General features: G+C 35.5%; 2 protein-coding genes across 3 annotated transcripts in view; one reads left to right on the top strand and one right to left on the bottom strand.

The window, feature by feature from the left end:
* SLC25A12 (solute carrier family 25 member 12) overlaps positions 1-25,963 on the bottom strand; it is a 174,281-nt gene that overhangs the window by 113,824 nt on the left and 34,494 nt on the right. The gene's annotated exons all lie outside the window — the stretch shown is intronic.
* Positions 1-25,963, top strand: part of HAT1 (histone acetyltransferase 1) — a 50,716-nt gene that overhangs the window by 6,610 nt on the left and 18,143 nt on the right. For both annotated transcript variants that reach the window (XM_060016584.1, XM_060016586.1), the window contains exons 3-8: positions 10,398-10,473; positions 14,270-14,390; positions 23,338-23,517; positions 23,790-23,911; positions 24,412-24,516; positions 24,845-24,951. In XM_060016584.1, coding sequence (XP_059872567.1) covers positions 10,398-10,473; positions 14,270-14,390; positions 23,338-23,517; positions 23,790-23,911; positions 24,412-24,516; positions 24,845-24,951 — 711 coding nt within the window. The remainder of the gene's footprint in view (positions 1-10,397; positions 10,474-14,269; positions 14,391-23,337; positions 23,518-23,789; positions 23,912-24,411; positions 24,517-24,844; positions 24,952-25,963) is intronic.

Here is a 25,963-nt window from a genome sequence, read left to right as displayed (position 1 = left end):
AGGGGACACGGGTTCGTGCCCCGGTCCGGGAAGATCCCACATGCCGCGGAGCAGCTGGGCCTGTGAGCCATGGCCGCTGGGCCTGCGTGTCCGGAGCCTGTGCTCCGCAACGGGAGAGGCCACAACACTGAGAAGCCCGCGTACTGCAAAAAAAAAAAAAAAAAAAAAGGTCTTCTGACGTTGTCACATCTCCTGAGGGTTGTGTGTAAAATTGTCTCTGTTTAAGAACCACTGTGCTAGGTCAAAGGGTTACAAACATATTCTACTTTAGTAGCCGTTGCTAAATTGCCTTCCAAAAAAGTACCTGTGCTTACACCAGAATTTGAGATTGCCTTTTTACTTATTACCCTGGTCAGTGTTGCATATTATCATTAAAAAAAACAAAGCAGAACACCCTGCCCCTGTGATGGGTGAAAAATAGCTTCTTGTTTTAATTTGCAATTGTAGTGAAAAACACATAACTTAAAATTTACTATTTTTTACCATTTTTAAGTGTAGAGTTCTGTAGTGTTTAGCATTTATACTCACATTATTGTGCAGCTGATCTCCAGAACCTTCTCATCTTGCAAAATTGAAACTCTGTATCCCTGTTTTCCCCCTCCTGTTAGCCCCTTGCTAACACCTTTTTACTTTCTGTTTCTAGAATTTGACTACTTTAGATACCTCATATAAGTGGAAGCATGTAGTATTTGTATTCTTGTGACTGGCTTATTTCACTTAGCATAATATCCTCAAGATTCATCCATGTAGCACGTGGCAGGAATTCCTTCCTTTTAAGGCTGAATAATATTCCATTACATGTTTACACCACGTTTTGTTTACCTGTTCATCCGTTGATGGACGCTTGAGTTGCTTCCATCTCTTGGCTATTGCGAATAATGCTGCTGTGAATAGGGGTGTGCAAATATCTCTTCGAGATCCTGCTTCAAATTCTTTTGGATATATACCCAGAGGTGGGATTGCTGTATCATATTGTAATTATATTTTTAATTCTTTGAGGAACCTCCATACTGTTTTCCATAGTGGTTGCTGCTCCATTTTACATTCCCACCAACAGTGCACAAAAATTCCAATTTCTCCACATCCTTACCAACACATTATTTTCTGAGGTTTTTTTCCCCCACAGTTTTTGACCATTTTTTGATTTGATAATTAAAATTGATTTTTAATCCTAAGAGAAGTATATCCTTTATATTCTAAAAGAATCAGCCCTTCTTTGGTAATATGTTGCAAGTACTTTTTTCCCTGTTTTGAGTTTTGGTGAGTTTGTTATGTAGAAGTTAACATTTTTTATCTAGGGAAATTTCTTTTTCTTTTATGAGTTTTCACTGTGTCTTATAAAAAGGTCCTTCCTACTCTAAGATTATGAAAAGATTTATTTATTGTTTCTTTTAATAATTTGTCGATTTTTTTTTCTTTTTAAATTGAAACCTTTGAATCTTTATCTTGATGAGGCATAGGGTAGGAATCCAGCTTTATACTTTTCCAGATGGTTTAGTCAGTTATCTAGCTGCTGATTTGTTGTCTTCAACAATTAAAATTTCTTTTTTAATCATACTAAAATATTATATATATTCTTGGGTTTACTCTGGGGCCTTTTTTTTTTTTTCCCTGAGCCATTAGTGTACTGTTACAGTAAATGTTGTGATTAGTATATGGTGTGACTGGGTCCCACTCATTTCTTTAGGAGTTTTCCTGAGTTTTCTCTAATGTCTACTTCTAGGTGGACATTTTATCAGGTTCCAAAGAGGTGTTTGGTTGATTTTTTTTAAATTGAGATCCTGTTAAAATTTAAGTTTAGTATGGGGAGAATCAACATCTTTACATTGCTGAATCTTCCTTTCTAATAGCAAGAATATCTTTCTGTTTATTCAGGTCTTTTTTTATGTCTAGCTGTGGAGTTTTAAATTTTATGTACAGATGATATACATTTCTTAAGTTTATTCCAAGGTATTTCATCTATTTTACTGCTATTATAAATGGAATCTCCTCGTCCATTATATTTTCTATCTTTATTGTGTATGGGAGAACTATGGAAAATAATTCTTAACACATATCTTTTTCCCACATCAAAATCTAGTTTACATAAATTTTATACATATTTGACAGAACTAAAATTGACTGGGTTATTTGGTCAGTCTAATCCCTTACAGTCAGCAGCAATAATTTGCTTCCCTCAAAACAACCTTTCTTCCTATCTCCCTCTTTCCCTTCCCCTTCTACTTTCTCTGGAGAAATGTTTATTGAAAGCTACCATGTGACAGGCATTGTACTAGACACATGGGATAACTTTAACTCTTGCCTGCATACCAGTAATTCCACTAAGGTTTATCCCAAGATTCTTCTCCCATAGCAAGCTATTTTCACTTTGTGTGTGAGGGATTGATAGGCACACTTTTCCCACACGGGTCCAGTGCTCTGGGGGTAGGTTACTGTAGAAAGAGTGAATCTTTTTTTCTATATGTCACTTTAATTATGTTTAGGTATACAATTAGGTAGCATTAACTACCTTCACAGTGTTGTGCAGCCATCACCACTATCTGTTTCCAAAACTTTTTTATCACCCCAAACAGAAACTCTATATTCCTGTTAAGCAGTAATTCCCCATTCACCTTCCCCTCCAGCCCCTGGTAACCTCTAATCTACTTTCTATCTCTATGAATTTACCTATTTTAGATATTTTTTTAAGTGGGATATTTGTCCTTTTGTGTCTGGCTTATTTTACTTAGCATAACATTTTCAACTTACTTAGCAAATGTTTCATGTTGTAACATGTATCAGAACTTCATTCCTGTTAATGGCTGAATAATATTCTGTTGTATACCACACTTTGTTTATTCATTCATCTGTTGATGGACACTTGGGTTGTTTCCTCCTTTCGGCAATTGTGAATAATGCTGCCGTGAACATCGAGATACAGTTGTCTGTTGTCCTTGTTTTCAGTTCTTTTGCCATATAGCTAGGAACAGAATTGCTGGGTCATATGATAATTCTATGTTTAGCTTTTTGAGGAATTGCCAAATTATATTCCATAGTGGCTACACCATTTTACATTCCCACCAGCAATGTATGAGTTTCACTTTTTCCACATCCTTGTCAGCACTTATTATTTTTTTATATATAGCCATCCTAGTAGGTGTGAAATGACATCTTACTGCAGTTTTAATTTGCATTTCCCTAATAACTGATGACATTGAGCATATTTACATGTGCTTATTGGCTGCTTGTGTATCTTCTTTGTAGAAGTATCTGTTCAGATCCTTTGCATATTTTTTCATTGAGTTGTTTGTCTTTAATATATTTTTTGTTGTCATTGTTGTTTTAATATATTTTAAAAACAGATAATCTTACTGGATTCTTCTACTGTTGTGGAGAGTGGTTTCAGCTGATTTTCTTTGTTTTTCTCAAGCATGCAATCATAGCATCTGAACATTTTAGTAAATTCACTTTCTTTTCTATATATACCTCTTACTTTGTTCTCTTTTCAATTTGCATTGGCTAGCACGTTCAGAACAGTGTTAAAAAATGATAGCCGTCATTCCTCTTCCTTAAATTAATGATGATGGTTCTTGTTATTTCTCCACTAAACGTGATCCTGGCTTATTACATTGGAGAGTACTTTTCAGTTTGCAAAGAGTTTTTATTCAAACATGCATATTAGACTTTATTGAGTGCCATTTTGGTTTCCCTGGAAATAATTTTTATTATACTATCTTATATACAATGTAAAACATAATATTTAAATAATTTTATTTTTTAATCTTTAGATTTTGAACCATCCTTGCATTTCAGTACCTCGAGATATTTTGTTTTGATGAAGACTATATTATCTTTAAATATTTTTACATTATTGTTTATAGATGATCTTGGTCTGTGTTTTTCTCCTCAAGGCTTTCTTTTTAGGGAAGGTGAAGGTCAGCTTTTGTACTCTTTGTAACTATTTCTCATGGCCTTCCCACTTTACCATTCCTACTCTCAGCAGTTTTTAAAGCATTAGGTATACTTGTTCCTTAAAGGCTTGAAATAATTCACCTTAATCATTTTGAAGAGATTGTCCTCTTAGGCCATTTAATGCTTTTCTTGCCTTAATACAATTTAGATTGCATTTTCAGGTTTTGTGTTTTACAGGCTACATTTTTTTGTCCTTCCATTTACTTTTAACCTGTCATTCCTTTTAGGCATGTCATTTATAGAGAACATACTGAATTTGATTTGTAAAAATTTTTTTAATCTAACCAGTTTATCTCCGTTACATTTATTGTTTGTTGCTTTTGTCATCTTTTTCTGTTGCTTCCTTATACTTTCTCATTCCTCTTTTCCTATGTAGTGTGTGTTTTGTTTTCCTTTATCCCTTACTCTCCAGTATACTCTTTTAAATTCTACTAAAAAACCATATAACCAATTATAAAAATACAGTGTATTGTTAGTTCTACTGAGATGATCTTTGTTTTAAGTTTACTACCATTCAGCAAATACTTATTTAGGTGTACTATGTGACAGGCACTTATCTCGGCACTAGAGGTAGAGCAGTATACAAACAGTCCCTCTTTTCACTGAACTTACATTTTCATTATGAGAAACAGACATATTAAATACATGACACATTGTGATATGTGATATGTGTTATGGAGAAAATAGAGAGTGATCAGGTCTTACAACTAAGGTGACATTTGAGTAGATGCTAAGTAAAGTGAATCGTGTAGATACCTCAAGGATATCTCAAGGAGTGTTCCAGGCTGTCTCTTTTGTCTCCTTCAGACTGGAACAGTTGTCAGTCTTTTCTTGACTTTCCTGACCTTAACACTTTGAAGATTACAGGCCAGTTATTATGTAGAATGTCCCTCAATTTGGGTTTGGCACATGTTTGCTTATCGTTTATTTCAGATTGTATATCTTTGTTAGGACTATCACAGAAGTGATGTGCAGATTTCATTGCATCCTATCAGTTTTTCATTAAACTTTCAATTCTTTCATTTATTTCCTATTTTATTTAATGAATTATAACCTGTTACTGTCATTTATTTTGGTGGTCAATTTGTCCCTGACTTGACCAGTGGGAGGCCAGATCAAGTTGGCTTCTGTGTCTTTTTTACATGTCCTCCTTATTATTTGATTACTTCGTTTTTTGATTACTTTCTGGAACAAGATGTTCTAGGCTCATGTGTTATTTCTGCCATAGCTCTGGAATTTAGTATACTCAGGAAAATATATGTTGGCCAGAGCACTTAAGATTTCAGTTATTTAAAGAACACAGGGTTATGAATAAACTTAGAGTCTAGAGTACAACTAGATACAGTGGGGAATATGTGGCATCTCTGAAGCTGCTTGAGAGCTAGAACCCATTGTATCTGCAATATGAGCACCTGTTAGTGGGTTGTACATATGTTAAACGCCTAAGTATTTAATTAAACTTTAATAATTGATTAACATGCATTGGTTATTTCTTAATTTTGTTTTTGGCTAATAAGACATATGTAGAATGTATCTTTTTTTTTTTACATCTTTATTGAAGTATAATTGCTTTACAATGGTGTGTTAGTTTCTGCTTTCTAACAAAGTGGATCAGTTATACATATACATATGTTCCCATATCTCTTCCCTTTTGGGTCTCCCTCCCTCCCACCCTCCCTATTCCACCCCTCTAGGTGGTCACAAAGCACCAAGCTGATCTCCCTGTGCTATGCGGCTGCTTCCCACTAGCTATCTATTTTACATTTGGTAGTGTATATATGTCCATGCCACTCTCTGCCTTTGTCACAGCTTACCCTTCCCCCTCCCCATATCCTCAAGTCCATTCTCTAATAGGTCTGTGTCTTTATTCCTGTCTTACCCCTAGGTTCTTCATGACATTTTTTTTCTTAAATTCCATATATATGTGTTAGCATACAGTATTTGTCTTTCTCTTTCTGACTTCACTCTGTATGACAGACTCTAGGTCCATCCACCTCATTACAAATAGCTCAATTTCATTTCTTTTCATGGCTGAGTAATATTCCATTGTATATATGTGCCACATCTTCTTTATCCATTCATCTGATGATGGACACTTTAAAAACTACAAATAGAACTACCATATGACCCAGCAATCCCACTACTGGGCATATACCCTGAGAAAACCATAATTCAAAAAGAGTCATGTACCAAAATGTTCATTGCAGCTCTATTTACAATAGCCTGGAGATGGAATATATCTTCTTTTATGCTTCTTTGTCCCTCCAAAAATTACAGAAGTGATTCGGAGAACTAGGAAATACAGGAACTATATATATAGGAGTAGAAACAATAGGATGTATATTCAAAAAGAAAATTCATTGCAGGTCCTATGTTGGCAATAAGGTGCCATTTAGTATTCCAGGCCCTGATCTTCCATTTGTCTCCACAGATGTGAATGACATAATTTTTCTTGGAAAGAAAATTTTTAGTGCTTATTTTAAATTATTTCAGTTTTTATATTGTCTGTTTCTCTATTGGAATAATGTATATTTTGCAGAAATTTTAAAAAGTGCTGAAGAATATAAGAAATTAAAATTAAACCTGTAATTCTGTCACCCAGAATAACTACTTCAGTATTGTAATTTGGGATATTTCTTTCTAGTTTTTTAAATTATATATTTACTTATATTATTTCTCTTTTATAAAATTCAGGTCACAGTGTCATGTTCTGTTCACTTAACTGTAGGTACATTGTGAACATTTTTCTCTGTCACCAAATATCTCAGTAACATGATGTTTAGTGATTATATAAACCATTTCACATTTATATAATTTATTTAATCATTCTATTGCTTGATATTTGGTTTGCTTGCTTGCTCTCTTGCTTTACTGACGTAACAGCACTTCGTATGTGTTCTCATGTACATATATATATGCAGATTGAGTCAGCCTTAAACTCACTATTACCGACTTTGTAACCTTGAGCAAATTATTCTTTTTTGCATTATTCATCTGTAAAATGGAAGTAGTAATGTTACCTACCTTGTACAGCTCTTGCAAGGATTAACTACAATAATGTTTATAAAATCCTTAACAAATTGCCTGGCACACAGTAAATGTTCAAGTGACAACTAATAATATTATTAATAACATATTATTATTTTGTGTGTGACTGCTCCTTAAATGTATATCCAATAACAATGTTTTTCACACAAAAACTTGTGCACACACGTTCATAGCAGCATTATTCAAATAGTCCCAAATGTTCGTTAACTGATGAGTGTATAAACAAAATACGGCACCTCTGTACAGTAGAATAATGTTCAGCCTCGAGAAGGGAATGAGCTACTAGCACATGCTACAACATGGATGAACCGTGACAACATATTAAGTGAAAGCAGCCAGACACAGAAGCCCTCATATTTTATAACTCTGTTTATTTGATATGCCCAGAGTAGGCAGATTTAGAGATCTGGTTTCATCCCTTTCATAGTAATTACTACATTTGTATAAGTGTTGAGGGTTTTTAAAATGAGAATAGAAAACTCACATTTGTCCTGTCTATTAAAAGGACTAACCTCCGTTCTTTGTGCCCCTAGCACCAATTGTTGGTTCCTTTTGTCTAAGGCCCAGGACTTTTTACCTTAAAAACCCTCTTTTGAGGAGATTACTTTCATTCTAATCTCTATCAAATTTAACCCATGGTATTTTCTCAATGTGTAATGCCAGGAACTTTTAGGCAACTTTTTAGAAATCTGCCCAGTGTGGTTAAAGGTCGTACAGTGAACAAATTTTCATATTTCAAGTTTCACGATAAGGACTGATATAAAAACTTCACTTATTGGATAGTAAAAGAATCCTTTATTAACTACACAGCAGTGGTTTTAAAGAGTTTCTCTTGGATTCTTATATTTAAAATCTAATCAAATCTGCTCAAGCCAATAAATATTTAAGTATATATTTGCCTTAAGCTATTTGAGTTTTACTTCATTTTGGGGTTTTTTTTTGGTTTGTTTTTTGTTTGTTTGTGTTTTTGTGGTACGCGGGCCTCTCACTGTTGTGGCCACTCCTGTTGCGGAGCACAGGCACCGGACGTGCAGGCCCAGTGGCCATGGCTCACGGGCCTCGCCACTCCGCGGCATGTGGGATCTTCCCGGAGCGGGGCACGAACCCGTATCCCCTGCGTCGGCAGGCGGACTCTCAACCACTGCACCACCAGGGAAGCCCGAGTTTTACTTCATTTTAACTAAAAGATTCATCACTTTACTTTTTCTTTTAGTTCCTATCTTCTGTGGACTAAATTCCATGCTAAAATAGTAAAACCTCACTAATTTGGATGACAGGAGTGGGTATTGGAAGAAGGCCAATCCAATTTATAGAAATAGTTATCATAACTAACCTTACACTTTTCCTATTCATTACTTGTCTTTTTCTCTATCCATGTCTCTACCCATCATTACCAAAGTGCTATACATATTAGAAGCAGTAGCTTGAAATTAATTTTTTTTGAAATTATTTTTTAATAATTTCTAGAGACTTCGAGACATTTTAAAATATTAAAGATGCAGTAGTTGGGAATTTTTAGGTTAATGAGTCTAGACATATTGGACTACTTTATTTTCTTATTATGAAATATTACAGACATGCAAAAATTACAAGCAACTAATGAATATCTCTGATTCCATCACTCAGCTTTTTCAAATCTTAGCATTTTGCTATATTTTCCCAGGCCTTTTTTTCTTTCAATTTTCATTACGAAAATTTGCAAACACAGAAAAATTGAGGGAATAGGATTATACCTGTATATCCTATACCTAGATTTAACAATTAACATTTTCCATATATGCTTTATTGTGTGTGTATTTTTGCTGAATTATTTGAAAGTAGCTTTCTGAACATCATGAATTTGCTCATAGCACATGTCCTAATGTATGAATATGCACATATATAACCACAACACAGTTATTACACCTAAGAAAATTAGTGGTAATTCTTTGGTATCATGAAATTTTCTGGTTTCCCTGGTTGTTCTGGAAAGTCTTCAGTGGCTTAAAAAAAAAAAAAAAGATTTAAACCAGAATCCACTCAAGAATCATGCATTGTGTTGGGTGTTTCTTTAATCTCTTTTAATCCAGAACAGTCCCTCCTACCCATGGAACTTTTCCCTCCCGATGCCATTGATTTATTAGGCAGAGTAAAGTCATTACATAGAATTATTAAACAAATCTGCATTCTGGATTTGTCTATTTCCTTTTGCTGGTATTTAATTTGTTCCCTTCTCTATTGTAAATTGGAAGATATAAAGCTGGATTCGAGCTAGGATAAAATTTTTCAGTAAGAAAACTTCATAGGTGATACTGTATGCATTATGTTGCATTGAATCAAGAGGCACATATTGTTGGTCTGTCCCACAATGAGTGATTCTAAGTTTGAGATCACTTGGAAAGATGGTGACCACCAGATCTCTACAGTGAAAAGATCGTCTTTCCTTTTGTAGATCAGTAAGCTGCTAGTTGATAACTTTGGCACCCTGTGAATGACCTGCTCTACAAGGACAGTGTTAGAAACTTTTCATCTGCAGTTATCTTTTCATTCTTCAATTGCTTAAGGGTTTGTTTGGTTTTTTTGGTAGTTTTTCTTCATAAGATAAATTATATTGGGAAGAAGTCCAGTAATATCAGTACTCATAATAAATGCAAATAAAAATAACAAGATACCCATTTCCATCCTGGATTGGTAGAAATTAAAGTTGAGGGTACAGAGTATTCTCAGGGATATGGGAGAAACAAAGGAGTTTAAGTAGCTGCTGGTGTGTATTTACAGTATTTTAAAGGGCACTTAAGCAGTATTTGCAAAAATATTTCAGTACTTTTTTCAGCACTTGTACTGCCAGGAATTTACTCTATGTATACTTGTAAAAGTATAGCACGGTTAAGGATGTCATTGCAGCGTTACTTTTAATAGCAAAAAAGAAAAGGAAAAAATCTAGGAACAACATAAACATCATCATCTTGCAGTCATAAAGAATGATGTGATGCTATGAGCTTCATCAAACTCAGATTGTTCTTGTTCTCAGAATGTTTCTTACAGCACTTTGTTTTTGTTTCCTTTGTACTGTAGCTTTTCTCATCTCAAAGTGCTTTTTTGGTTTTGTTTCCTTTTACTCTTTGCATTGTGTATAAACATACCAGAAAAGTAAAAATTAAATCAGATGCCTCTGTCATGCCTAGTTTTCTAATTCTTAGAATCAGTAGGGTTTTGACGCTGAAGCACTCAAAGTAATATTCTGATTTTCATTGTTTGTTTTCCTCATGAGAATCCAGTGTAAATCATATAATGGAAAAGTGACATTTTAAGTATGAAAAATGTTGGCTGTATCCTAGTTACACTGAAATTCTTAAACTGGAAATACCTGTCATCTTTAATATCGTTAATATCTCTATATTTTTTATTCTTTTAAACAGTTCGTTTTCCTGAAGATCTTGAGAATGACATTAGAACTTTCTTTCCTGAATATACCCATCAACTCTTTGGGGATGAGTAAGTAACTTAGTAAGATATTTGTCAAATTAGTATGGCAAAAACATTTTTTTTTTAATTTAGAGATGAGAATTTATTTTCTTTACTGTTATTTTTCATGTAATTTATTTTAAAATATAAGAATGGCATTTTTTACATTGAGACACCAATCTACTATATAATACCTATCATTTAGTGCTATAGGTGCATTATCTCATTTAATTCTCATAATCTTAGCAATGGTATTATCATTTGTAACATTAACATTGGTGGGATTGGATAGTTGCCTAAGGACGTATGAATGGCTGAAGTTCAGATTTAGTCAGTCTGACTGCAGAGCCCATATTCATAACTACTCCTTTTTTCCTACCATTTTGCTATACTGCTTTTAGAAAACACTCCCCTAAATCTGGAAAGCTTAAGTTTATTCTGGGACAAGTAAATAAGCAATTAAGAGAAATTTATTTTCAGAAGCAACTTTAAAGATACATCCTGGGCTATTCAGCACAATTCTTTAATTTCCTATACCTTCATTACATCATTAGAATAGTCCATCACCTTTTGTTTTTTTAACTTTTGATTTTGAAGAAAATTTCAAATTTACAGTAAGTTGCAAGAATAATACTCTGTATATCCTTTATCTACAATCATCAGTTATTAACATTTAGCTATATTTGCTTTAATCATTCTCTTATATAAATATATTGATAGGTTGTTGTTGAACCATTTGAGAGTAGGTTGCAGGAATATCTTCTCTTACTCCTAAATTCTTTAGTATGTATTTCCTAAAAACAAGGACAGTAACCATAGTAGAATTATCAAAACTCAGGAAATTTAACATTGATACAGTACTGTTTTCTAAAATATAATCCACATTTCAAACTTTGCCAGTTGATTCCTAGTAATTCTTTTATAACCATTTTCCCCATCCTGGATCCAATCTAGAATCACGTATTGCATTTAGTTGTCATCTCTCTTTAGTCCCTTTAGTCTGAAACAGTTCTTCAGGCTTTGTTTTCCATGGCACTGACATTTTTGTAGAGAATAGGCTAGTTTTATAAACCATTTTGGACTCATTTGATTGTTCCTTCATGATTAAATTCAGATAATGCATATTTTTGTAGTACCACAACAGAAGTTGTATATGTCCTTCTCAGTGTGTCATATCAGAAAGTCTATGAGGTCAGTTTGTCCCATTGTTGGTTAAGCTAACTTGGGTCATTAAGTTTCGAGGTATCTGCCAGGTTTCTCCACTAAAAGGTTATTGGGCTTTTCTTTGTTATTTATATGTAATCTGTGGGGAGATAGTCTGAGAGTGAAAATATCCTGTTTCCCATCAAACTTTCGCTCAGCAGTTTTAAAACTGTTAATGATTCATGTCAGTATTTTACTATGATTGTAAAATGGCGATTTTCTAACTCTACCACACCTTCAGCAGTTATTAGTTTGCATTCTGCTATAAAAAACAGCTTCTCTTCTTCCCCTTGTGTATTGTTTATATCAGAATAGACTCAGGGATTCTTTTTTTAAATTAATGGTTTATAATCTTTTACTGTTATTAATTTGATGCTCAAATTATCACAGATTCAACAAGTGGCTCTTTCAAACTGGCTTTTTGAGTCCTTTAGATATATCGTCATCATTTTGAGGACATGTTACCTTGTGATACAATAAGATGTTCCACGTTCACCTTGTACTTCCTCTGCTAGTTCTGGAGTCGGGCATATTCTCAAGGAACCATGGTTTTTTTAGTAGGAAAGGGTGTTTAGACATAGTTGACATTTAAAATATTCCCTCTTATTGCTATTTTCTCTATGCATTATTTCAACATTTTGGACATATTTATTTAATGTGTTTTTAAATTGACAAATGTCTCTTCATGGAACAAGTTTCTTGAGAATTTCTTATGAATACATCAGATTAGGCATTTTATGTGCTTTTAAATATTAATAACTGAATTTTACTATATATTGATTTGTGCCAAAATTTGAGCCTTTCATATTTTAAACAGGTTTTATTACACCATAAAAATAAGAATGCTTTCTCTTTGTATCTCTGTCTTTAAGGAGCTTTTTATTTTATTCTCTTCCTCTTACTGCTATTTAAAATCTCTTCCTATGGTAATACCTTAGTGAGTAGGATCTAATTTCACAGGTACTGCTTCCTAATGGCATTTTGCACACTCACTTTGCATGTCATTAAAAGTGGTGTGCTTGCATACCCCTCCTCTAAGGTAGGCAGATGACAATCACATAATCATGATAACTCTGTATCTTGGGACCCATGACATTGATCTTGATCCTAGTGTCATTGCCACTCCTTTCTACTACATATAATTTTCAGAGTCCTAGAATGGACACTGCTCATATTTTGTTTTGGTAGCCTAGACAGAAATCTGGAAATGACACTGCTTCTTTTAACCACTCTTTCAGTATTCACCTTCAAAAAAAACCCTCTGGGCTTCCCTGGTGGTGCAGTGGTTGAGTCCTCCTGCCGATGCAGGGGACGCGGGTTCGTACCCCGGTCCGGGAAGATCCCACATGCCGCGGAGCGGCTGGGCCCCTGAGCCATGGCCTCTGGGCCTGCGCGTCTGGAGCCTGTGCTCCGCAACGGGAGAGGCCACAGCAATGAGAGGCCCGTGTATCGCCAAAAAAAAAAAAAAAGCCTCTATCATACAATTCAGCTTTTTTTTTTTTTTTTTGTGGTACGCGGGCCTCTCACTGTTGTGGCCTCTCCCGTTGCGGAGCACAGGCTCCGGACGCGCAGGCTCAGTGGCCATGGTTCACGGGCCCAGCCGCTCCGCGGCATGTGGGATCTTCCCGGACCGGGGTACGAACCCGCGTCCCCTGCATCGGCAGGAGGACTGAACCACTGCGCCACCAGAGAAGCCCTACAATTCAGCTTTTTAAAGTGTAAAGTTCCATGGGTTTTAGCATATTGAGAGTTGCGCAATCATCACCACTGCCAATTTTCATCACTCCCACCAAAATTCCCATTGTGACCAATTAGCAGTTGTTCCCTCTTTCCCCTACCCTCCCTAGCCCTGGGTAGCCACTAATCTACTTTCTGTCTTTATAAATTTACCTATTCTGGATTGTTTTTTTGGCCAGTGTGCAGGATCTCTGCCTACCAAGGATCGAACCCATGCCCCCTGCATTGGGAGCGCGGATTCTTAATCACTGGACCGCCAGGGAAGTCCCAGAAGACTTTTTTTTAAGCTGAAAAAGGGAATAGCAAGGCGTAGATGGGTAGCGGGGAGCAAGGTTGGAAAAAAATAGCAGCAGCTCCAGATCTGCTTTCTGAGTTCATAAGTGGGGTATGATCAGACAGGTACTATCACTCACCACTTTCAATAGCTCTGGATGTTGGTGATGGATGCAAGTGGTAAGTTGGAAGCACTGGGCTAAGGCTACATCTTAGCCGCTTGCCTAGCCAGGAATCAATTTGACATTGCTTGTCTCTGATTTGAAATGCCTCCTAGTAGTAGCAACAGTAAGAGCAGCAACAGTAGCTGTAGTATACTTGTACAATGTGACAGTCAATATTATACACAGTTTACATGTATTAACTTGTTCATTTAACCCATAAAACATCCTTGAGGTAGGTGTTATTATTCTCTCACTTTATAAATGAGGAAAGCGGAGGCCCAGTTTCATTCAGTATGGTTCGTTTGTGTATTTGTTTTTAATAAGTATAGTTTAAAATCTCGAAACTACCCATGAAGTTAAACTTGTTTATATGTAGGGTTAATACTTTGTCATGACTTTGTAAAGATTCATTTTCGGGTCTTAGATTACTGCTGTTTTTCCCCTTTTAGTGAAACTGCTTTTGGTTACAAGGGTCTGAAGATCTTGTTATATTATATTGCTGGTAGCCTGTCAACAATGTTCCGTGTTGAATATGCATCTAAAGTTGATGAGAACTTTGACTGTGTAGAGGTAAGAACAGAAATAAATTTATTTTTAACTGTTTTCCAATTGAGTATAAAACAGATTATAAGATGTAAAGGTTTGAGGGAGGAGAGAATCTGTTATATAGCAGCTTTAAAACCACATATTTAATATTTAGTCATGGAGATGATTGTCTGCCTGTCATTCCAGTTAACGCTGTGATCATGATCCTTAGCCTGATCTGTTTCCTGAGTGGACCTTTTCCATAAAAACCTTCACTTGGGCTTCCCTGGTGGCACAGTGGTTGAGAGTCCGCCTGCCGATGCAGGGGACACAGGTTCGTGTCCCGGTCCAGGAGGATCCCATGTGCCATGGAGCGGCTAGGCCCGTGAGCCATGGCTGCTGAGCCTGCGCGTCCGGAGCCTGTGCTCCGCAACGGGAGAGGCCACAGCAGTGAGAGGCCCGCATACCGCAAAAACAAAACAAAACAAAACAAAAAAAACCCTTCACTTGATCAGAGTTGCATTTTATTTACCAACTTTAGTTTTTTATTTTGAACATTAAAAGTACTTATTTTCCCCAAAGTTAAGATGGAGGGAACTAGCTAAATTTTCTGCATTTACTTCATGTACAATTTTCTTATTAAAATTTCTCTTGCCATATTTCTAATCCCAAATTTCCTAATATATATTCCTTTATGAACATGGATAATTAAGCTGATTACATTATAAAACTATTTGAAGCAAATGAACCAAAAGAGGGTAAAGGCAGAGAGTATGAAGCGTATGCACCTGTGGCAGGCTGAATTATGGCCCCACCAAAGGCAGCATGACCACAGAGGCTGAGTAATGTGGCCACAAGCCAGAGAACACTAGTAGCCACCAGGAATTGGAAGAGGCAAAGAACAGATTCTCCTTCAGAGCCTCTGGAGGGAGTGTGGCCCTGATGACACCCTGATTTCAGCTCAGTGATATTGATTTTAGATTTTGCCTCTAGACTGTGAGAGAATACGTTTCTGTTGTTTTAAGCCTCCATGTTTGTGATAATTTAGTACAGCAGCCATAGGAAACTAATACAGATTTTTGTACCAGGGAGTGGGATACTACTGTAACAACTAAAACTGTAGAAATGTCTTTAGAAATGTGTAATAGGTAGAAACTGGAAGAATTTTGAGACACATGATAGAAAAAGCAAGTTTGCCTTGAACAAACTGTTGGTAGAAATATGGATGTTAAAGGCACTGCTGGTGAGGACTCAGAGCAAAGTTAGGACCATGGGAGAGAAAACTTTTTTATCATCTTAGAGAATACATACTATATCATTATAAAAGAGAATGTTGATAGAAATAGGAATGCCTTCTAGTACTAGTAACAGTCTAGTAAAAGGTGCCTCTGGTGAGGGCCCAGAAGGAAATGAGGAACATGTTATTGGCAACTAGAGTAAAGGAGATCTTTTTTGTATAATGCCAGAAAGCCTGGCTGAATTGTGTCCTGCATTAATGTGGAAAGGAGAACTTGTAAGCAATAAACTTGAATACTTAGCTGAGTAGTTTTCCAAACAAAGTATTGAAGCTTTGGCCTGGTTTCCTGCTTTTTGTAAAATGTGAGAGGAAAGAGAGAAGTTGAGGGAAGAACTGTTAAGCAAAAAAGATCTAGGACTTGATGATTTCGGAGATTCTCAGCCTGTTCTGAAGACACTAAAATTAGAAGATTCATTATCAGGCAAGTGTGCTGTGGGGAGAAAGCCAAGAGTATGGCTAAGTAATCTTGTTTTGCTGAAGAGATAGGCACGTGACTCACTGTTCTCAGTAATCTCAACAAAGCCAGGAATAGGGATTGAATTCTATGATATGAATTCAGGGAACATCTGTGGAGGACTGCCTTGTCTATTGACATGAACCTTCATGGTATACACAGATTACCCACAAGGTTTTTCGCGAGTGTTATATCAGCAGAAACACGGCCAGTTTGGACTGACAGAATGAGGGAAGGCTAATGGACTTCTAAAGTTCTATAGGCAGGAAACAGGCTGATAACACTATTCAGCTGCAAACATGTGCTACCTTTCAAGAAAAAGGAAGAACAATTTTGAAGGTGGAGCTTCAGGCTCAGAGGATGGACCCACAGGCCACAGTATTCCCAGGTCTAATGGAATATGGATTAAATTAGCTGGATTTTGAAATTGTTTGGTACTGGTGACTTATTTCTTCCTACCATTTTCTCCCTTTTTTTGGCTGCCTTGGGTCTTGGTTGCTGCGTGTGGGCTTTCTCTAGTTGAGGCGAGCGCGGGCTACTCTTCATTGCGGTGGCTTCTCTTGTTGCGGAGCACAGGCTCTAGAGCACAGGCTCAGTAGTTGTGGCGCACGGGCTTAGATGCTCCACGGCATGTGGAATCTTCCCAGATCAGGGCTAGAACCCGTGTCCCCTGCATTGGCAGGCGGATTCTTAAACACTGCGCCACCAGGGAAGTCCCAAAAAATTATGTATTTTAGACTTGTTCTGTTCCTGGGCATTCCTGTTTAAAGATATTGAAGCAAACTTTTTCAAGGCTTTAACTAACTTTAAATTTCTGACTTAAGCCTTTTGCCAACTTTGTGCCCCACCCTTTTATTGTAAAACCTTCTGTCATTACTTGCATTTGTTGATTTGCCCCCTTATTATTATTGTTTGGTTTTCTTTTATTGTAAAGGACTTGCCCAAAGTCCCACAACTAGTATCAATAAATGATTCATATTGTACATGGGAAAGAATCACTTAGTCGTAGTATGCATAATATATAGTAATACTCTCTTAAAAGTTGTGATTATAGAACTGTTTATGACCTGTTCTAAATGGGCCCAGGCGCTTGTGCTTATTAGTTTTTATTTCTGTTTTTTACAATGTGGATTTATTTTTGCCTGCTTCCATACTTTTATGCTGTTAGATCTCAATTTACTGCTGGTGTGAGGGACTTTCCGCTTGCAAACAGTCCCCTTATGGGTAAAAAATACCATATTAGTAAACTTAATGGAATTGTAACATGAATCATATATAGCATAAAGAGGTCTAAAATAGTCTCTTATATCCGTTATTCAAACTTCAGTGTCAGAAATACTTTGAGCACTTACTTTTTTTTGTTCCCATCCCACTCTGTTTGAGATGCCTAAGCTTGTCAGATAAATAATATGTAACTGCACTTAACATTTGTTTTATTCAGTGGTTTGTGTCCCTTGGAAATTTTTGAAAATTTGCAGATATAAAAGTGATTCTGAATAATACTGTAGTTGTGGTGATTTGATACTTGAAAAGATTTAATCTTAGATAAACTAGCATTTAACACAGACTTAGTAAAATGGAGCTTTTTATAATCAAATATTTCTTATTAGATTGTTAAACTTTCAAGCCCGGCTAGATACTCTTTAAAAATGCAGTGGTGGGGGCTTCCCTGGTGGCGCAGTGGTTGAGAGTCTGCCTGCCGATGCAGGGGACGCGGGTTCGTGCCCGGGTCCAGGAAGATCCCGCATGCCGCGGAGCGGCTGGGCCCGTGAGCCATGGCCGCTGAGCCTGCGCGTCCGGAGCCTGTGCTCCACAACAGGAGATGCCACACAGTGAGAGGCCCATGTACCGCAAAAAAAAAAAAAAAAAAAATGCAGTGGTGGGTTTTTTTTCTTGTGTTATACAAAATTCACTTTTGTTTGAGGGGTTTGCTGGTTTGGGGTTTTTTGTTTGTTTTTTTTTTTAAGTTTCGGCTGGCAGTGCTGAATTTCTTCCAAAGGAACAATTGAGTTAGTTATTGATGAATCTTTCAAATATTATGTGCAGTGAAAATAGCTATGTATTTGCATTGACTTCTAATTGTTCCATTCTTGAAAACCAGCTTTCTCCATTTAGAAGTACTGTGTTAGGAGTAAGAAATCCATCTTTATAATGCCTTTTTGTAGGACTATTTATTTGCTTCATGGTCGAAGATCACTTATTTAAATTACATGCTCAAGCAGAGACCTCTTTTTCCCCTTATACAAAAAGAATGGGTAGCAGATGTGGGAGGAATGGGCTTGCCTCTTCTCAGTTTGCAGTGCGAATGTTCATTTCACAATGCCTTCTGTGTTCTTGATGCCAGGAATCTAGTGGCAAACAAAGCAAAGTCACTGCTCTCATGAAGCTTACCTTCTTGCCAAGAGGAGCAGTCAGTGAACAAATATTAAATAAACAAATTAATATGTATGAAAATACGTTAATGTATGAAGAAACATTTTGCTGGTTTCTGAATGAAGAGGAGACAGCCATGTAATAATCTGAAGGGATCAATGTATGCAGAGGCCCTGAAATGAGAACATTCTTGGCATTTTTGTTGTCCAGAAAGATCACTGTTGTTAAGTCGTTGTGGTGATGGAGAGAAAGGTAGGAGATGGTTGAAGGGGGTTGGCGAAACTAGGTCATACGGAGTAAGAGTAGTTGATAGCCTTTGGAGGTTTTAAGTAGGTGGGGGTTATATGATAGGGTTTATATTTTTAAAAGATGATTCTGGCTGCTGTGCAGAGAACACACTGTAGGGGGCAAGAGTGAAAGAAGGGAGACCAGAATGTTGCAGTGTTATAGGCCACACTGCATTTAGTTGTCTGGTTAAGGATATCTTTGGAGGTAGAGCCAGTAGCATTTGCTGTTGAATTAAATGTGATTGATGAGGGAAAGAGGAACGAGGAGGATCCCATTGCTTAAGCAGTAGTGGTACTATTCACTGAGATGGGGAAGATAGGAAAAGTAGATTTAAGTGGAAAAAGCCCAAGATTTTTGTTTTAGATGTATTGTTTTGAGGTTATTACATAATATATCATAATTGAGCTTTTGCAGACTCTACTCTGTGGCATTATTTTTGCATATGAAAAATATAGCCTTTTAGGTGGTCAGAAACCACAGCAAATCTGCTTAGAAGTTATTTGCTTGTTAAAATTTTGCCATTACATTAGTCTTTCATCATCCATTCTTTTTCTTTTACATGCTCTCCAGTGTCACCTGAAATTTTTTAGTTACAATTAAGATGCCTGTAAAACATCTCCACTAGCCATCCTCTTTAAAGACAACATAATTATTTTGAATTTTGCGATACAATAAACTTGATTATTCAGACACTGATGGTTTGGTCATCTTATGGTTGTCCCTGATCTTTGCCTTTATCAATACCTCCTGCCCTCTCTTGAGGTAATTTCATTGCTTTTTAGTGGAAGGGTGTGTAACTAAGATTGTTCAGTCTTGCTAACTGCTAACATTTTAGGGAAAGTTTTGTTGGAGAAAGTTGAAGTACATGGATAAGGTTTGTATTATCTGTGAATTTCAGTCATCTGTTTTATCCTTGTCTCTCATTAATATGGATTGAGTTTGAGAGTAGATGAGAGCAGATTTTTTAAATTTTCTGGATTCCTTAGGGCTTTTTAAATAGAAAAATCCTGTGTACTTATAAAAATTTAATCTTGAGGAAGCAAAAAAATAACTCTTTGGTAGACTAATAATATTTCAGTATATTCCACTATATTCTTTTTTTGATAATGGTGTCAGCATTCTTAATGAGTAATTTTATATGAAGTATCATAAAAAGCTTTAAAATTATGTATTTAGATTTTTATCTTGGAACTTTGTTGTGAGTTTAGGTTGCAAAACACTAATGCAGTATAAATTAACATAATGCGACCTTTGTTTTTCCAGTAGTTGAAATATTCACGCTTTTTCTCTACTCCTCTAACAAAATGGAAATTTCTACAGCTTAAATATTGTCAGAGAATGTAAGATTGAGCACGTTATGTAGATACGGAGTGTTTTTGCTTGTTTTTGTAGCATATCTTGAGCAAATTATGTAGATATGGAGTTTTTTTGCTTGTTTTATAGCATATTCTTAGAATTATAGTTAATGTTAAGTCTTCACCACTTCAGCCAAGTAAATGATAGCATGTACTACTATTTAACATGCCTCTAAAGTTGCTATTTCAAAAATAAAGCACCACAGACAAATTTAGACAAATGCTGCTGTTTAAGATAAGACACTAAAGAGGTAATTTGGTTTTCGAATGTGATAAGTACACGTGTACAAGTGTTAACATATTTGTATTACAGCAGACTACCAGTTAGTCTCAGGTACATTGCTTTATGCAGTGATGAAGGATAGTAAAAATTGCTTCATGGAAACATCTCATGTGTAACAAAGTACAGAACATTGGAAATTGAGATGACCATAGTCAGAAAGTATACACTTTAAAATATTTCATCTTGAGTCACCTAAGAGAAGACCTGAATAGAAGAGTTACTTTTATGCTTTCCTTATTAAAAAGATATTGCCAAGGGTTAGGAAAACATTTGTAAGGCATATCCTTATTAAATATATCAGGTTGTATTCTAGATTCTTGATCTAGTCAGCTTAATTTCTTATTCTTTCTAGAACTGTATTTTTACATAATTTTACTTAAAGTTTAGAATATTCTTGAAGATAGGGAATTTTTCAGGGATCTTCAGAAACAGAATCTAAACGTTTAGCCACAAGCATTGGAACTAAAAGGTTTCAGTTAATCTTTAATTCTACATTAAATTGAAAATGAGTATATGGGGGTTTTCTCTAGTGGTAATTGTATTGTCTGGCCAGTAATCCAATATGAAAAATGAATATTTAACTGAACTAAAATATATTTATTCTTTTAGAAAAGAGTACAGATCTGTAAGACATGACAGTTATAGGATTTTTTTTTTCTTAAAGCAGAATCCATTTAATAGAGAAACGCAGGCATTTTTCCTTTAGTGGTGCAAAGTTCTGAATTCTGGGTTTGAAGAGCTGTTTGGTTTTATGTTACGTATTTTATGTAATACATATACATTTTCTCTAATGTATTATATGTAACAGATTCCTTGTTTTTAAACTTGGCCTTTTATTCCCCTGTAAAAGTTCTTAATGTGTAAACTTGCCCAGAGCAAAATATTTATTTGAAGATATTTATTACAATAAATAGGTATCCTCTGAAGGCTGAAAGTTAAACATTAACTCTCTTTCAACTTCGTTGAGCTCAAATCTTTGGCTGCTTTATCTGCTATCTGAACTGCTACTTGAAACTTAGAGTTTCTGAGAAATCTTTGAAGTACATTTGGTGCCTGATATGTGAAGTTATTTGATCGTGCTTTGCAATGCCTTGTTGAGAAGACAGGACACAGGGAAAGTTTTTAAAGTTAAAATTATATACACTGTACATGCCTTGAAGTGTTTTCTTTTAAATTGATAGATTGTAAACCTCTTTATTTAAAAGTAGTGTTTCTTGACTTTTTAAAACTTGAATTAATACTACTTTACCCATCGCTACTTTGGATTTTAATTGCCACACAACAGACCTATTAAACCTATCCCTTATTATTACACTTTCCTCTTGTAATTATTGAATTTGTACAAATTCTATAAAATATGTTTAAGATGGTCTCTTCACATTAAATAGCAGTATCAAGGAAAAATAATTTATCAAATAGTACTTTAAAAATAAGCAAAAGTGGTTCTGTCAAATGCAGTTTATTTGATCTTGAGGGTGAATGGATTGTAAGGACTGGTGCACATATTAGAAATAAGCTGTTGGGCAAAATGTCGAAGAGCTATATTTTTAAATAATAGCTTTTTTTTTATAGCTATAAACAAGTTATATATAAATGTTGGTAGTACCAGAGCATTGAAAATAAAACTTGTTTGTGATAAATTCCATCCTTCGTTCTCTATCCGAAAATGTAACTGAATGATAATAAAGTGCTATTCATCTGCAGGTGCATTGCTTCTGCTTAGTTAAAAGATGTTTGAAAGGACAGGAATTAGTAGCATGTTGTATTAGCCTTTTGTAGTGTATTTTGTCCTAAGCATCTTAATTTCCCTGTTTTGAATGCTAAGTAGCAAGGGTCTTGGTTTAGAACTAATACCCATCATGCATGTAAACGGTATGAAAGAGCTGCTTAGTAAGTTAACACAAAGTGTTCTTGTGTCAGTCCTTGTGGAAATAGATACAATACAAACATTACAGCTGAACTCACGGCAAACTCCATTAAGTAAAAACCTGGCCTCATTGTTCAGGAAAAAGTTTGAATAGAATGCAAGCTCATTTTGTTGAATGTAATGTCAGGCTTTTAGGGACTGTATTGAGGGATAAGGTTTTGTTAAGTTGAGACCAATTCATTAAGTTTTATTGCCTGGTGAGAAGCAGTAATACTTTATTGTAAGACTTCATCAAATATTCATGGTTAAAGAGAAGTAGTAAATGTATTCAATCAAGTGGTCTTTGGGGTTTTGTAAAGGATTATGAAGTCTGCTCAGCTGATAGTTTAACATTCATTGAGGTTATTTAACAAGGATAATTTTAATCTCTGAGTTTAATTTTGTTGTCCAGGCTTGCCTTTTTTTACTGTCACAAATCCAACTCTATAAAAATTGTGCCACATTATAGGATGAGTGGATAATATATCCATTCATATAATTTATGTATTTCCTAAGTGGGTATATTTTTTAAGTTATCTTAATTTTGAGTTTCGTGTATGAGGGAGTTATGACCTACTTGCTTATTGTGAGGTTGCCATTTGTTTGGTCAGACCCTAGCCTCACCTCACTACTGCTGGTGATCCTTTCATGTCTTGGATAATATACTCTCCTTGACACATGTAACATAATAAGCAGCTGTGTAAAATAATAAGCAGCCTTTTGTTTTGGCCAGTTTAAATTGTCTTGAAGGGACATAGCATTTTCTACATGATGTTAGAAATTTCTATAGCATTGCCCTCATTCTTGTAGTTGATTTCAGGCTACCCACCTCCTCTTTTTTATTTGTGTTGTACTTGTGTTCATCTGACATTTTTGCGGCAGCATCCTGTACACATGAAACTCATCCTTTCCCAGTTCGCCGTGTGTTTGTACCTTCAGTTTAACGGTGAATTGAAGAAAAACTAAGAAAAACTAAGCATGTTCAACTAAGTCAAATTTATTAATTTTTGTGTGTCCTTTAATCTCCATTCCTTAGGCAGATGATGTTGAGGGCAAAATTAGACAAATCATTCCACCTGGATTTTGCACAAACACGAATGATTTTCTTTCCTTGCTGGAAAAAGAAGTTGATTTCAAGCCATTTGGAACCTTACTTCATACATACTCTGTTCTCAGTCCAACAGGAGGAGAAAACTTTACCTTTCAGATTTATAAGGTAAAGATAAATCTAAATATTCCCTGGGTGAAAGTACCTCATTTGCCTGGAACCTGTATCCTGTTTTGATGTTTTTTTCCGTGATTTATTGTAACTTCAGGAAACAAGTCTTTGTCAGCATTAAAAACAAAGATCTGTTTTGTATGTGTGTCTGTGTACACATCTTAGTCTGAGACTTCTAAACATTTTCCCACAGAATAGTTTTGTGTTCTACAGACTTTCACTTACCTCTGTGATGAGTTTCACCTGACTTTTCCTGGCTTTTTCCCTAGGCTGACATGACATGTAGAGGCTTTCGAGAATATCATGAAAGGCTTCAGACCTTTTTGATGTGGTTTATTGAAACTGCTAGCTTTATTGACGTGGATGATGAAAGATGGCACTACTTTCTAGTGTAAGTACAGTTCTAAAGCAACAGTAGACCTTATTACCTCCACAAAGCCAGCATTTTAATTGTGGCGGCCCAATTATTAGGACAGTATAATGATATTTTTCCCAGGAAAGAAAATCTATTGTTTATGAGGCTTGAGTTTTCCTTCATTATGCTTTGGGAGACCTTGAGAATAGAGTTGAATAAAATGCTGTTGTCCGTTAGGGCCCTGAATGTAGGCTTAAACAGTAAAACGAGCTTTGCCTGTGTTTTCTTTTACTTGCCACCTATTCATCTTTATAATAGGCAAGTGCACTGAAGTGATGTAAAGAGGTCTGATTTATCCAAGTTGCTGCACACCAATTAAGTGAATTGTATATTCAGAACATAGCAGGTGTACCCATTGGGCCCTCACAGAGTAGCTTGCTGACACTGAAAATTCAGTCAGAGAATGGAAAAGAAAATGGACACTGCATGGGAGCGCGACTGTAATTGACCTGCTTGGCTTTCTGTTTTATCTGCAGATTTGAGAAGTATAATAAGGACGGAGCTACACTCTTTGCGACCGTAGGCTACATGACAGTCTATAATTACTATGTGTACCCAGACAAAACCCGGCCACGTGTAAGGTAATTGGCAGTATAACACGTGCCTTGTCTTTTATTTCAGAAGAAGGAACTGCTGAAGTTTCCAATACTTTTTATAATAGTGTTGATTTGTTTTAAAAAAAATCACCATTATTCATTGGCTATGTACTGATTTATTTCATTGTTCCCTTTGAAACAGCGTGGAAGATTGCATGTTTACAGTTTTGAGTATCTCAATAATTTTTGGAATTCTTGAAGGTGGATTGAAAAAAAAAATCACACAAACTTTAAAGTGTTTATATTACTATAGTGACTTGCAATTTGTAAACCAGTCATGTTGTGATATTTTAATATAATTTCTTTACTATAGTCAGATGCTGATATTGACTCCATTTCAAGGTCAAGGCCATGGTGCTCAACTTCTTGAAACAGTTCATAGATACTACATTGCATCTCCTTCTGTTCTTGATATTACAGGTATGTAAATTTTGATTTGTTGTTGAAAGAGCCTTTCTAAAAAATCTCTTCTTTACTAATTTTGGTTTTGTCAGAAATAACTATTTTATTTTAAATAGCAGCAGTCTCCTGAGGTCTTTTTGGAACTGTTTAAAAATGGCTTAAGGTTACATTTTAAATCATAAGCCTTTGTGGGATTGGATTGCATCTCTGAGTATGAGGTTCTCATTAATTGAACAAATTGAGGATAATGAATTGAATATATAATGGGAAATCTTAGGCATATATATGTTGCAAGTGTGGTATGACTTATTTGTTCAGTTTATTTGGCAGACAGTTTATAAAATTGATGTATCTTTTCATCTAACTTTACTGCTACTGTTAAATGATTTGGAAACTTGGGAGATACAGAAGTAATTACTAAAGTTAGTTTATATCAAAATTTATAAATTGTTTAAGTGACACCTTCACTAGCTTAGTGACTTGCAAAATTATAGAAACATAATACAAACAATAACACTTCTTTTTAGCTAAGCTCAAAATTGTTTAGCTTCTGTTTACTTATAGAGCTTGGACTTGGTACTACATGAAGGGACTTTTTTGGTGATTTTAATCTAGAGACTTAAGAGTTCACATAAGTAGTCTTTGTCTTCTCTAGTGGGTAATGTGCCAGCAGGGGTTGTTTCTGTGAAGCCTCTTAACCACTTTCTTCTGTCTACTCCAACCAATAAAGTCCTTGATACTTAGCACCAATTAGCAGATAAAGAATTTTATTTCTTAAATCTCAGTGAAGAGTCATCAATAATGGTAGCCTTTATTCATTGCAAACTGAAGTCTCTAAAGAGAAAATGCTAAACATGCTAAAGGACTTGTGAATTTGAAAACTGGGTATTGGCCTTTATTTTCAGTGTTAACATTTCTTAGCATTATAAATTACTAAATATGCCTTATCAGCTGTTCTAAGATATTTCTCCTCACTTTCCATACCCAGTCATTTAAAAAAAGAAAAGTACAGAATTTTCCACTCTTTGGT

Source organism: Delphinus delphis, chromosome 7 (assembly GCF_949987515.2).
Source record: "Delphinus delphis chromosome 7, mDelDel1.2, whole genome shotgun sequence".
NCBI classification, from domain to species: domain Eukaryota; kingdom Metazoa; phylum Chordata; class Mammalia; order Artiodactyla; family Delphinidae; genus Delphinus; species Delphinus delphis.
Note: the sequence above shows the minus strand (reverse complement) of the source record. Positions and strands in the feature narration are given on the sequence as shown.